This window comes from Calypte anna, chromosome 1, assembly GCF_003957555.1.
Source record: "Calypte anna isolate BGI_N300 chromosome 1, bCalAnn1_v1.p, whole genome shotgun sequence".
Taxonomy (NCBI): domain Eukaryota; kingdom Metazoa; phylum Chordata; class Aves; order Apodiformes; family Trochilidae; genus Calypte; species Calypte anna.
Window position 1 is genome coordinate 86,188,708 of NC_044244.1, and position 14,666 is coordinate 86,203,373.

Sequence of the window (14,666 nt, forward strand, 5' to 3'; positions counted from 1 at the left end):
CACACTTTATGGACAGATCAGTTGAAATGGTCAGAGAGAAGTAGATTTACTGCTTTCTTGAAAGCTGTTTTATCAGGCAAAGGGCTGCTATGCAGGGATCCTCAGAATGGCCCTGGTCACATGATTGTCTTCACTTTGTATTCTTTTTTGCCCATTTTTTTCCCCTTAGGTACTTCCTCTTTAGAAGCATCACCACTTCCCAAATACACAGTGCACCTTGTTCACTTTTTCTCCATGGGTCCTGGGCTTTTTGACTTCAAAGCCTTACTTTGTATTTATGGCATGACTGCCCTTGCAACGTCTCCCTTGGTAATCATCTTGATAAAACCAGTATCTTTTTTCTTATCTAGTACACATTTTATGGGTACTAATTTGCAAATGGCACTGCATATCCTGATAAGCCACTTGCATACACTCTGCTCTGCCACTGCTGTGTGTTGCATCCTGAAATTCCTCAGATTGTTATCTTTTGTAAGTAGTGCCACAGCTAAGGATTACCTGCCCTGGTTAACATCTTAACAGATGTGGGTGCTGCCAGTGACAAGCACAGTGACTAAGGCTGCTGAATGACCCATCCAGAAGGCCTGAGCATGGGAAGCTGAAATGGGAAAACTGAACTCAGTGGGAAAGAGTCCTTTTCCAGTCCCAGGTCCAAGACCATTCCCGCAGTGCAGCGCCATTCAGGTACTACCCCGGTCCTGGTGCTACAAAATGATGAAATGCAGCAGTCATTTACACAAGTCTTAGGCTGCCTTATCTCCATACGATATGCACACGAGGGAGTGGGAGTTGTTCAGCCTGGAGAAGAGGAGGTTCCAAGGACATCTTGCAGTGGCCATCCAGTTAACCGAAGGGGGCCTACATGAAGGTGGGGGAGGGACTTTTTACAAGGCCATTTAGTGATAGGACAAAGGGCAATGGCTTTAAACTGGAAAAGGGGAGATTTATATTAGATATTAGGAAGAAATTCTTTAGTGTAAGAGTGGTGAGACACTGACACAGGTTGCCCAAGGAGGCTGTAAATACCCCTCCCTGAAAGTGTTCACAGCCAGATTGGATGGGGTCTTGAGCAACATGACCTAGTGGGAGGTGTCCCTGCCCATGCAGGAGGCTTGGAACCAGATGACTCTCAAGGTCCTTTCCAACCAAACCATTCTACGATTCTGTGATGATTCTGGGATTCATTTGCTAGCTTTCTGAGGTGGTCTTAGCTAGCTGCTTGATCCACCCCTGAAAGACAGGTATATAGAAGAAGCTGTAAGGAGCCAATACTCCATTTGCCATGTCATCAGGAAGGTGAAACTCATATTCCCTTAGGAATATCATAGAACAATTTGGGTTGGAAGGGATTTTAAGCTTCACATTAAGCTTCCGATCCAACATAACCCTCGAGTCCTTCTCCTCATGGTTGCCCTCAGTCCTTTCTCCTCCCAACCTGTATTCATGCATGGGATTGCCTCTGTTCAGGTGCAGACCACTGCCCTTGGCCTTCATGCAGTTTGCATGAGCCCATTTGCAAGCCTGTCAAGGTCCCTCTGTATGCCATCCCTCCCCTCCAGCGTGGTGACTTCATCACAAAGTTTGGCAAACTTGCTGAGGGTGCACTCAATTCCACTGCCCATGTCACCAACAAAGATGTTAAGTAGTGCTGGTCCGAGTACCAACCCTTAAGGAACACCACTTATTATATGTCTCTATTTGGACACTGAGCCACTGATCACAACTGATCAATGCAACCACCCAGCCTGCTCTTTATCCAGTGAGTGGTCCATCTGTTGAACTGATATCTTTCCAGTTTAGAGACCAAAGAGATCATGGGCAGTTTACTACACGTGACATCTATTAATGTCTTCTCTTTCCATTAAACCTACAGCAGCTTTAGCTTTGCATGTCTTGTATACACACAGACAGCATTACTGCCTCATTTTGCTGTGCCTTCCAAAAAATGAAGCACAGGCCATAAAAAGCAGCCCTACAAACACATCAAGATCTAACCCTTCTTTTGTATGGCTTGGCAGACTTACTTTTTAAGCAAAATAGGCATTGAAGGAAAATCCTGGAGCCCTTGATTTGATGGAACCAGGATTTGAAAGTGAGATTTGCAGTATCATGCCTGTTTCTAAAATACTCCTGCTTGACATAAGAAATGGAAACAAACATAAATCCATACAACACATAGTGAATTTGGAGTGGGTGTTATTTTGGTTTCATTGGCCACCACTTGTATGGCCACCAGTTATATGGGCCTATTTGGCCTAGAAGAACTGGTGATGTAGTTCTCCCTTAACCTCCTCTTGCCTGTTCCTACTCTTCAATTGTGACAGAAAGATGGTTCATACACTCACTTGGTGGACCAGATCAGTGTTAAAAAATCCTTTTTTTTCTTGAAATTTGGTTACAAACTGTCATGTTAGGTTGTGAGAAGGTAGCCCAGAGACAGGACTTAGGGAGGAGAGAAATACCTAAGCCAATATAGTGACCAGAAGCAAAGTATGTAACCATGACTTAAGTTTTTAATCTTTCGCAGACATTAAAATCTGTGCAGATTTCATCAACTATCAAGTCATCTCCTTCTTTTCAGGTTCCACATACTTTATTTCACTTGATCCCAAACTACTGTCTATCAAGCCAGATTTCACATAAAAACTTAGGGCACAGATCAGTGGAAATAGGGTGCCATCAGGAAAGAGGAAAGCCAGAACAACGAAGATTTCCATATGGAAGCAGGAAACAAATTATTGGTTGCAGAGCCAGGGTATTCTATCGGGATGTCGTCTTTGAGACATCTGTGGAAAGAAAGGGCATGAAGAGGCAAAGTGCCTGATGAATTTTAGAAAGATATTTATGGACTAAGGGATCTTAAGGGATGTGTTGCAAAATCTTTTTGTCGTTGATATAGTAATTTCCAGTTGCTTTCAGATTTTGAATGCTGCAAGAACTGCACACGTAGATGTTTATAAATGGAATAAAGACAGATCCTTTCAACTTCCCCTGGCATGCTAAAGCATCAGTCTGTATTGAGAATATACCTGGACTAAAAACTATGCCCACTACTAATTCAGTAGATTCCAATTCAAACTGCAGCCCAGGAAGGTTCCAAAGGATGTGGTGGAATTAAATTGCAGAGGTGGGCTGCTTTCCTTGATTGCTGCCCATCCACAGCTTTAATTGTTTCCTCTGTTCTTACCTTGGAAGCCCTGGTAACACTAACCTGAACTGCAAGGGAAAATGTATTCTCTTGCTGTGCGGTCATCTGTAGAAAAAAAGAGAAAGCATGGTGAGCTACAGAGCTGCATGGTAGGGTAATACCACGGTTCTTAAAATTTTCACTCATCACACTGTTGAATGAAGGATCAGAAATGTCCACAGTGGATCAGAACAACTGTTTTTCAGCTTTGTATTTTTACTGATAATTAGTGTTTTTCTGTGAGACAATTTTTAAGCACAAAAATTCTTGTACCAGGTGGAATAGCAAAAAGAGCATATTAGGTGACAACATTTAACACTCTAAAGCTTGGATTAAGAAGTCTACTCTTCTTGACATGATGTGGGAAACAAAAATTGAATTAGGTATACAACTATGATTCTATGTAGGCCTGTGGTTCTACTTTCTAAATCACAGTGGTAGTTTTTTTCCATTTTGTTCTCAAATTCTTTTAATTTATTTACTTATTTATTTAAGAATCCTTAATGTTCCATCTGCTGATTTGTCTAATGCTGAGCACAAAATAATCCAGCACTAACAATTATTCAAAAATATCTATTTTCTGTGTTCCGATAGTTAATTTAGAGCTTTATAGGACAAGAAATGTCTTTCCTATTTCTTTCCTGTTCCATCTGAGACATGGCAACACCCAATGGATGGTAGAATTATTACACCATACACAAAAAGCACACAACTGAATTCTGCCTTCTGATGGATCAGAGTAACACATTTAAATAAATGCTTAAGTGTTTTCAAGACAGCTAAGGAACAGGAAACATGCTAAATTGACAGAGAATCTTCCTTTCCACAAAGAGGTAGCTTGAAGCTAAAGAAGTCAAAAAACAGCCATTTAAAACACATACACACAACAACATAATCATAGTGCCAGGCAGTCTCATCTCAGGAACAGAAATGCAAGTGATTCTGCTGCTTAAATGTAGAGTTAAGTACAGAAGAAATACAAGCTTAGAGCTGTAGGAGGAAGTGCCCTGGAATGAGGGCAGTAAGGGTGTAGACAGAACTGTCTTTTTGCAGGATATAATAATTATTAGTCTATGCCACTGAAATCTCACCTGGTTTATAGTAGTCATAAACATGCACTGTTGATGCTTTCAAGTTCTGCACTTCAGCATCTTGTTCCACGGTGAAGTTCAGCTTCAGAGGAATCTTACCCAACTGGAGACAAGAACAGAAGTGAGCAGACAAGTGCACTGACCATCTCAAAGTCACCTATGTACCAACTTTATTCCCTCTGCATCAAGGATTTCTCTCCTACCTTTCCAGGTTCTTCCACCCTCTTCCTCTTTTGCCATAATTTTAGCCCACTTGACCAGCCTAGAGATTTGTACTTCTGATTTCTGAGTCTCAACACAAAGTACTGCAGTCGCTACTACTTGAGTGGCAGTTGTGTTCTTCCTCTTACCTCTTCCAAGTAGATTGTGACTTTGTCTGGTTTTATCTCTGTTTTTTTCACCAGGGGTATCTTCTCCAGCTGCAGAGGAAGACAAGAGATCAGCTCACTGACCTTTCTTGTTTCCTCACACCAAATTTGATATTTGTCAGTGAACCACTGCTGACTAAAGCATTTAGCCTGGTCAAGGGAGGACCTGTGTTCCCCTAGAGTTTGTTAGGAGTTCACAAAGCTTAAGAATAGATTTTTTCATATTTGGAACAAGAGTCCTTGAGCCACATTCCCACATCAGAGGAAAAGATGGTTAGTAGGGAAATAAAATAGATCTTCATGGCTATCTCCTGGAACACTGTAGCATGTCATTGTCAACTCTATGGGGACTCAACATTGCTTTATGGAATATCTTTACAAACAGCACTGGCAGCAGCAAAGAGTCTCAGTGCACCCCAAATGGTTCTACTAGGTGCTCTTCAGCTCCCATCTAGCCTCTTGCCACATATGTGACCCTGACTACTGAACATGAAAAACTGCACAATTAGTTCTGCAAGTGGAAAGTTACTTTGTGAAACAGCCTACGATATCTGTACTTGCTTACATTAGTTAATGCAGTAAGATAACTTCATAGTAGCTACCAGTCTTCAGCAGTTCTTAGAGGTCTGGATATTTCTGTCTGTGCTACAACTCAAAACCAGATTTTGGTATCTTCAGGGAAGGACAGAGGAAAAAAATCTTACCTCTTTCACAGAGCTCTTCACAGGAATGAACCCTGAAAACATCTCTACCTCCACCAGGGCCATGTTAGTGGTCTCACGGTTCCCTACATAACTGAAAAAAGACAGAAGAGAGTAGATGTGGAAGGCATCACAGCATTTCTAGGAGATAGCAGTGAACACTTCCAAACTCTGGCCCGCCCTATATGCCTTAGCAGCAAGTCTAACTGATGGGACAAAGGGATAAAAATTCACCCCCATCTACTTGTTCAATGTGAAGACAGATCATGCACAAATGTGTTCTGATTAATCTTCATGCTACCCTCTACAACAGATGGAAGTGATCTTTGATGTTGCAGATTGAGAGTGGCAATGTTGGCATTATTCTTTTCCAGCACTGTAGAGCATGGAGAACATGGGCCAAGACACTCATCCTAGACAGATGTAGGCAAGCGAAATATGGACTGGAATTTCTTGTCTCTGGTTCCAGCTGAGGTTCACACTGCAGGAGAATTCACATCAGCACTGGTTTGCCCCAGGCTGTCCAGTGTCCCCCAAGGGGAAACTGACTTTTGGGAACTCTGGTCTCTCAACTGCTTGTGCTCTGGAGGCTGCTGAGTTGCTCCATGCTGACTGAGATAGTTGCTGCAGTTTTGCAAGCACTGCTAGTGAATATGCATGCTTCTCCAGACCTTAATTCTTAGTTTGCAATATCTTTGGGATCTATGGAAAAGAAGAGATTCTTTCCGTGTCTTTGATTCCATGGACAGAAGGCAGGAAATTTTTATGGGGTTCTGTTCATACTTCTGGTGCTCTCACTCATTTCCACTGATGAAAGAGCCACAAGGGATCTCATACCTGACAGACACATGCAGGTCAAGCTGTTTCCTGACAGCATCACAATCTCTTGGTACTGCTTCCACATCCAGGACAAAGACCTCTTCTGTTTTTTGTGGTGGGGTGTTATAGTACAAAGTGGTCTGGTAAGGGAGAAAATATCTCTGTGACATGACCCGAAGCTTTCCTGTATGAGCTAAAGGACTACCTGGACTACCTCCTGCTTTTAACAAATTGGTAGCCAGTAGCTAACACAGTTGCCCCCAGCTGCACTTTCTATTTAGACTGTTTAGCACATAGTGTCAGATACATCTGCCAAATGTAACCCTCAGCATGGGGGTTCAGCTACCTGTGATCCAAGGCTTCATACAGTACAACATTTTCTCAGTCTTATGGAAAAAAATACTCCTAATTTGTGAGAAAGTACATAAGCTAAAACCCTGCCCATAAGGAGAAAGAAGTGTAACAGTTAAACTGTTGACGTGGTAATTGTTAGTAGTTCTAGGTCTCAAGAGGAAAAACACTGACAAAGCAAGTATAAAATGCTTAAGAAAGAGAGAAAGATTAAAGAAACAGAAGACAATTCAGCAAGAGGGACGATCACACTCCAAAGAGCAGAATAGGTCAATCTTCCTTATCCTGTCTGGTGACTGACTTGTCTGGCCAGCAGGAATTTATCCAATATCTTATGCTTATTGACAATATTCAAATGTAGCCAAGTAGTATGAGTCCTTGTTACCTCCTACATGCATTAACAATAAAGAATTGTTGTGTCCTCTTGTCCACTGTTTGTAGATTCTCCGTGAGCATCATAAAATCACAGAATGGCTTGGATTGGAAGGGGCCTTTAAATGTCATCTGGCCCAACTCCCCCTCCAATGGGCAAGGGCACCTTCCACTAGAATAAGTTGCATTTCTTATAGAAATGCTTGGGCACTGAGGGAGGTTTTCACAGGGAGTGACTTGGGTTCTCTTGCTGAATGATTGTCTCATAAGCAGACCACTATCAAAGCTGACAAAAAAAAAAAAAAAAAAAAAAAAAAAAAAGATTTATTCTTCAGATGGACCAGCTGTATTGGTGTACTTGGTCATACTATAGGACAGCCTTGGTCCTACCTCACTCCTCACCTTTGAATGCGGTAACAACCCTAAGAATATTATGTCACTAGATATACCGTACTCAGCTCTGGAAGCAGTGACACCAGCAACATATGCTCAATATAGAAGCAGGTACTGTTCTGTGTCTCATTACTACTGACTTCAGCTCTACTGACCTCTTAACAGTAATGTGGCTCTGTAGCATGGGATAGGAAAGCTGAGACATTTCTGAGAAGAACATGGCACAAATGGTTGCAATAAAACCATGTCAACAGAGGATACCTGAGCTTCTTCAAGCTTGGCATGAATCTGCCTAGAAAACCAAACCCTACTTAGAATTTGATGCTATAGTGCCTGCTTAGAGCCCAACCTCACCTGACTAGTCAGTGGCAAAATCTGACAGCCCTGTTCCTTATATGCACTCACCTGAACATAAACACAGCCACTGCCAGTCGCCTGCACTGTGTACATGCCTGGGACTGCAAGGAGAGATGCCTGATGCAGGACCAACTTGTTGTTCCTGTGGATGTGAAACTCCAGCGGAGAAGCCTCATTGCTTTTCACTGTCACCTTTACATCTCTCATCTCCTGAGGAATCAGGGCTGCATACTGAGCCAGGGCCTGCAGGCTAACAACTGTGTCCTGAAGGCAGAGAGAGAATCACTTTGCTGTGGAGTGATGTGGTACAAGATCTGGCACATTAAGTCAAGCACTGCAGGGAGAACCACACATCTCATGGCCCTGAATCAGACTCTTACACAGGTGGGGCCTGTGCCACAAAGCATGCAGACAGCAGGATGACTTCTGTTATCTGGAAAGGGTGGCTTCTGAGCTCTAAGGCTAGCAGTCCCAGGGTAATCTTAGTTACAACACATAAAAAAAAGTGTTTCCCATTCCCAAGCAGGGCTCATGTGTACCTGTCTGCAACGGATGGATCTAGAGTGCCATGCATACAAAAGATGTGAACGTCACTCCAGACACAGTATTTCTCTCCTTCCTCCATGACTTTCCCCAGCTTATTACCTGCGTGGAAGCAAATCCACCAAAGGCATTTCTTTGTGCACTGAGCCAGCGCACAAGCTTGCTCACTGAGGCTTCATTGAATGCCAACTCTGCTTTGGAAACATGTGCCAGGAGGATGTAGGCTGCTGTCTCAATCATAGAAGATGATTCTTCACTACTGGAATGTGATGTCAGGAGCTCTGCTGATGGGGAGAGAAACATGTGAAAGAGCAGAACAGTAGATCCCTATTAACATCAGCTTTTCCTGCTCTGATTCCCCTCAAAGACTAGTTATTTTCTGTACATCAGCAGATATTTTTTTACCTTTCTGAGGAACCTCAAAGTGCAGAAGCCAATCCTTCCTGTTGTTTTTGTACTCTGAATGGCCTGCCATCTATGACAGGCTCCATTTCTCTCTTGAAAGCACAGACAGATCTGGGCCCAACTCCTCAGCCAGTTCCACTAGGAAATGGTTCCTCCAGAAGCTGGCTGACTCTGAACAGAGGCTTTTTGTTTAAAGTACAAGCCTAGTCTTATTTGCCTCTGTTTATATTCAAAGCTATGTCCTCCTTTGCTGCTTCTGCATTTATCCAAGGTAGTCTAACAGGGCTTCCTGTGCTTAAAAGCTCCAGGACATGTTTTCAGTCATTTTTATCTATTGCAAGATAGATATACCAGACGAGAACGGGTCACTCTTTGAGGGAGAATTGCTGGCAGGCTACCAGAAGAGCAAGGCTACCCACCTTACTTTGTTGGCAACCTCACTGTGCAATGCATAAGGCTATAACAATTCAAACTAGAGCTGGACTCCTTCCTGCCTATGGACCGAGCTCACAGGCAGTGGATGCATCTGAATCTGATTGTTTTGCTGTGGTGATAGTAGAGGCTTAATTGAAATTCAGCTATGAATTTAGCTTAATTGTGCCAGTGTAGAATCTTTTGATCTTGAGCCAGTGTGCAATCATTTTCTATGATTGTATGAATGTGAAAACCAGAAATGCTTTAAAAGTCAAAGTCCATTTGCAGAACAAACCTTCACTTTTGAAAGAAGAATCACAAAATCACTTTTTTTTTATAAAATCAAATAACTACTTTAAAAATTAACTCAGGGGCTCTGTGAACTGGCATTACTTCATTGTGTTTATCACAATGGCAGGTTTTTGCATAATAAATTTATCATTTGTTACTTCCAAGGTGACATTGGCAGGACATTTTTAAATTTATGTGGAATAAGGTGTCTCAGAGATACAGCTACAGATAACCTATAGATTAACCTTGATACTTTTAAAAGTACCAAACTCCTGCTTGAGATTGACTTTAATCCTTTACTGAGGCTATCAGAATCCCAGCCACCAGGCTATGGAAGGTGTCTCTAGCCAGAAGATAAACCTTTTGTGAAGAAATTCTCCAGCAGGCAAACTGGCTGCAGCTGATGGCTACAGTCACACCCTCAGACTCAGTAGGAAGAGAACAGACACATTTAAACGTGTATGACAAAACCCTTCCCTCACTCACAACTCTGTTGTTCTTTCCAAGTCATTTCTAACAATTTTCAGGGTAAGCAAGAGCCAAAGAAAAGCATCAGTTGCCGTGGAGTCAGTTTGTAGTGTTCCATGCCCAAGGGCCTTAAGGGGACGTTATCCAAAGTGCTTGGTAAATTAGAAGCATCAGACTGACAGGACATCAGTGAGGATCTCACAGGTAGTTCTGAAAAATTATAGCACTCAGTGTGTGCAATTCTACCCCTTCCAGTTCACCCACTACCCACCCTGTAAAGACAGTGGGGACGCTTGAGTAGCTACGCAGTGAGCTGCACCTCACACTGATAAGATGGTTGGGCTGAAAAATCTTTTCATCCTTTTTTCTTTTGTTTTGTTTTTCAGTCCCCAGTGTAGTTCACCGTACTGTCACATGAGCAGATGTGGGGAGGAACTTATTTAAGCCAAATCAGGTAATATTGTTACTGTTTAAGCATAGGCTTAAGTACTTTAAAACACCCACCTGTCATCCTCATTCAGGATAGAAGTGCAGATTTTTCCAAGTTAAAGACAGAAAAGGAAGAATCAAGCTCAGCAGCAGTGAGATAAGTATAGCAATGGGGAAGCAGTCAGCAGGTTTGAATTCTGCAAGTAAATGCCCTGACCAGCAGCTGAAGAGCCATGGTGAAGCAAGGTTCCTTTGCAAGATCTCTTGCATACATTGCTGAAGAATTACAGTAGCACCCCAACTCAGGTGGGTACTTTGACCACACTAATTAAGCCACTGTTGTTTTTGATTAGAAAAATAAAGATTTTCACAGATTCAATAAATTACTAATTTCTGACACAAAAGCCAATCTGGAAAAAGGTAAGTTTGGGAACCATTGTAATTAAATCTTATAGACATCGGGCCTTAAATATAGTTATCATCTCTATTGGGCCTTAAATATAGTTATCGTCTCTAGAACACATAATCTAAAGAGCAACAACCTACCAGTTTCCTTCTCTAGCATATCCAGGAGCTGCTCTCTCATCTCCATGTCCTTGTTCAGAGTGAAGACATAAGCCATCAAGGCCTTGACATAAAGGCTTGTCTTATCAAGCGTTACATTCTTGAGGCAGTGTAAGGCATTACCCAGCATGGTGTCCTGAGAAAGGAATTTAAACCCAGTGAATTTCTTCTGACCATTTTTTGTTGAGAAAAGCTAACCCCAACCATCAAGCATCCCAACTACACCCTAGGTATATTTCAGGGCTAGCATCTCTCTCAAGGCTGTGTAACATGGAGTGGACAAAACACCACTCACTGTGGGCTGAAAACAAAGATGTGACTGGACATAACACTGGGATGGGGCAATGTTAATAATTGCAGCTGTAGGAAGCATCTGGCAATAGGCTGGTTTGGAACTGTCAGACCTCCTTGATGAGGGTCTCCTATCTTCCTAGGGGCTCCAACGTTGTGCACCAGTAAGGCTGGAATATCAGCCCATAGTCTCCAGAAAAGTCTACACTTTGCTTGAAGATTAGTGCTTCTATTTCAGGTCTGAAGGGGAGGGGGTTTGCATACCTGAAACATGGCCCTTTTTTGTCCTTCAATTATATTGGTCTACTTCATGAATATTGTAGCCTTGCCCTGCAAGCCCTGAACCATTTTCTCAGGTAATTATTTCCCCTGAGATCAGCTGGGAATGGCAGATGCTCTGCTTTGCTGCAAATCAGGCCATTTATACTAGTAACTCCTCACCAAGCTAAAAATTTTCTATTGAGTTTATTGTCTATGAAGGTAGGACATGATAGCATCTTTCACTAACTCAGGCTGGATACTCCCTGAAACCACAGACCTGGGGAGGAATGAAGGGTGGGAGTATGCTCCCAAGCCCTGTGAGAGTTTGTATGTGACTTACATTCTTTTCCAGATGGAGCTCCACCAGTGCAGCAGTGATATAGGCTGTTAATGAGATTGTATCATCCACACCACCCTGCAAGTCACACAGACAAACATCAGAAAGGGACAAAAACAACCATTGTACTTCCTGTTATTGTACAGCTCCTGAAACTGCCTATGGATGGCATATCTGAGAGAGTACAGTAGGATACCTCTGGGCATTTTTGGACCTGTGGGTACTCCAGGCTCACTTTTACTCAATATCATTTAAGTCTGGTATTGAAGGCAGCCTCAGGACCATGTTGCACATTCAGCCTGGGTGTGCATTCTCATAAGAGGGCATGAAGAAAAGTTTTAAGCTATTTATTTTATTAAATATGTTACAAGAGAACATTTGAACAAAATTTCAATGGTGCAGGATTTGCATACAGGAAGCAATGAAAGTTTACATACAGTTCAGCTGACTGTGAGAAGCCATAGATCAATATGGCTCACAGGACCCTTTTTTCCCATCAGGCATCAATTCTTGGGGAAGCTCTGCTTATTTCCTCACACAAGACAAGACTGTCTCTAAAATGACGGGGAATATTGGGGCTGAGACAATGAGAAGCATCATTCACACTGAACAGTAGAAACTTTGAAGTGTAAGGAGAGTGGAGAAGGCAGGGTAAAACCTATTCCAAAATGTTTGGTTCCAACAGAAAGTCCAAGATGAGAAAATACTGGAAGTCAGACAAGGCTGAACAGTCTACATGTACACTCTGATGTTATTCTATACCAAATTATAAGGAAAATAAATTGTAACCCTTTGCTTTGATAAAATAGCAGCCTGATTTCTTTCATAACATGTTTTGTATTTAGTAAGGGTGATTTTGTAATCTGACCAGTAACGATGATTCTTACCTTTACAAAGACAATGAACTCAAAGACTGACATACAAGATGCACACTGTTCAGTAGCTGAGCACTATGGGGATGCCAGACATCAGAAGTGGTTACTTTTTGGCAGTGGAGAGACAACTAGGTCTTCAGATAATACCTTATTAGAGCACAGGGTCAGGCTTATTTGGAGAGTACTGTGCTTTGTAAGGTTTGAGAAGACAGAGAATCCAGTTAGGCTATTTTAGACAAGCACTAAAATATAAAATTATTTCTCACTGTGCCCTTGAAATGCCTTGGCACAATTAGCCATGGTGTCTTTTGGCTAGAGTGAAAATGAAGAAAGCCTAGCAAGAATTAAAACCTCACATAGAGAAAAAGCCTGCTGTTCTAGGCCACACTTCTTCATTCTTCTCTGGGAAGCTGCCTTAGCTATGCTAGGTACATTGCTTAGTGCTATTGTGCCCATTGGAAAAAGCCTGGGGAAGCAACCTTGTATCCTACATGGTATCGCTCCTGCTCTCACTCCAGTGTCTAGCATCCATACCTTCAAATCATTGTTGAAGAGTTTTCCCACACTCTGGAAGCAGCCACTGGGCAGCTGGTGCTTCTGAAGCCAGAGCAGAGCATCGCGCACGTGGTCTTTATTGATGTAAATGTGAGAGCTGGCTTGCCCGAAGGACCGGGCTACAAAAGCTGTCAGCCTGGGGGCAGAGCACAAAGGAATCCCAGTCACAGCCAGGAGACGAACCAGCAAGAACAGGTCCAGGATCACAGTACCAACCCTGATCACTCACCATGTGTTGCCCTCATTGTCAGCTTTCCCAAAGGCACTGTAGGAGCCATCGTCATGTTTGTAGAGAAGCTGACGCTGGTAACCTATGAAGGCAGGTGCCAGATTGTAATTCTCAGTGTGAGACCCTGTAGTATCTCAGAGTGTATCCTTGCTGTGAGAAGAAGGCTTCACAGCAAGAGACCCCACCGGCTCCTACAGTCAGAGACACCGAGGCAAATCTAGCATCTCACAGTTCCCTGTGCCTCCCACAGTATCAGCGCTGACAAGAAGCTGCTGCACAGCATCACTGAAGTGCTTCATATGCCTGTTCTACATTGCTAGTCATGTCTGCTCATTCCCCAGGGAACCCACATGGGCACTTTGCTGTGAATAAAAAGAGCTTTAGGAGTGAAGAGGAAGGTTTTTTCATGGAGGGGACCAATATGAAACCCTGTTTGTTTTTCAGTACTTCTGCTAGCCCTGCTGGGATTCATAATAGTACTTTTTTATGGGACACACATCAAGCAACAAGGTCATCCCTATATGCTCTGAAGTCAGAACACTGCCTGCATCTCACCCCACTGCTGCAAACATTCTATCTGGCATACACATCTCTCCAAGGTATCTGTCCCAACTCTTTATTCCACTTGATAGTAGCTGATGCCATTTCCCCAAGGGACTTTGGTCTGCCTTCCTGGAGACATTTCCCTTGTTCTCTGTGATATCTGCCTTTGCCATAGCTCTGGCCAAGCTTTCTTTCCTGCCACGCACCTCTGCACAAGACCAGTGCCCCACACTTTATTTATTGTCCCTTCGTGTTGCAGCAGCAGAAGGAAAGACAATTATTACCTGTTCTCAGGAATTTCAGTGCTTCAGCTTCAATTTGTGGGTCCAATTGTTTAGTCTTATTCAGGTACTGGAGTATGAAGATGTTTGGTGCAAACTGAACCATGTTCTGTTCACCACAGCCAAAGGGCATCTCCAGCAGCCGGTCTAAATTTTCAAGTGCTGGGCCCATGATGTCCCCTTAAGTTTGAGGTTGAGAAGCAGGACAAAGGAAAAACACAGACATTCAGCAGTATGAAAGGGAACTGCTACCTCCTTGAAACTCTACTAGGAATCCTGAAAAAGAGCCAGCCCTTCACTGAATGGTGATGATTAAGATTTCTGATGATTCCTCCTAGATTAGGCCAGCACAGAAAGGGAAGATGCCATGGTTCTGGGAGGAGGGAGGGAATTAGAAGATGAGAGAATCTGAAGAAGGATGCATCAAGCTGTCATTCCTGAGTGGCTGTCAAGGTGGGAAAAGAATTAGAGGCAAACTAGATCAAAATCTGCAGGAGTAGGTTTGGTGCACTTAGGTACATGGCAGTGACAGACATCAGAG

The 14,666-nt window shown here is 42.8% G+C and overlaps 1 protein-coding gene across 2 annotated transcripts in view; it reads right to left on the bottom strand.

Moving 5' to 3' along the window:
- Positions 1–2,568: 2,568 nt before the first annotated feature.
- Positions 2,569–14,666, bottom strand: part of LOC103536984 (alpha-2-macroglobulin-like protein 1) — a 31,131-nt gene continuing 19,033 nt past the window's right edge. The window contains exons 25-37 of one of the 2 annotated variants that reach the window (XM_030465164.1): positions 14,129–14,305; positions 13,302–13,383; positions 13,052–13,208; positions 11,646–11,720; positions 10,736–10,889; positions 8,285–8,463; positions 7,688–7,903; positions 6,185–6,306; positions 5,351–5,441; positions 4,629–4,697; positions 4,279–4,381; positions 3,212–3,253; positions 2,569–2,786 (exon numbers count right to left, since the gene is read on the bottom strand). In XM_030465164.1, coding sequence (XP_030321024.1) covers positions 2,761–2,786; positions 3,212–3,253; positions 4,279–4,381; positions 4,629–4,697; positions 5,351–5,441; positions 6,185–6,306; positions 7,688–7,903; positions 8,285–8,463; positions 10,736–10,889; positions 11,646–11,720; positions 13,052–13,208; positions 13,302–13,383; positions 14,129–14,305 — 1,493 coding nt within the window. In that variant the 3' untranslated portion in view covers positions 2,569–2,760. Of the gene's footprint in view, positions 2,787–3,211; positions 3,254–4,278; positions 4,382–4,628; positions 4,698–5,350; positions 5,442–6,184; positions 6,307–7,687; positions 7,904–8,284; positions 8,467–10,735; positions 10,890–11,645; positions 11,721–13,051; positions 13,209–13,301; positions 13,384–14,128; positions 14,306–14,666 lie in introns of both variants that reach the window. The other variant, XM_030465156.1, reaches the window with a different exon arrangement.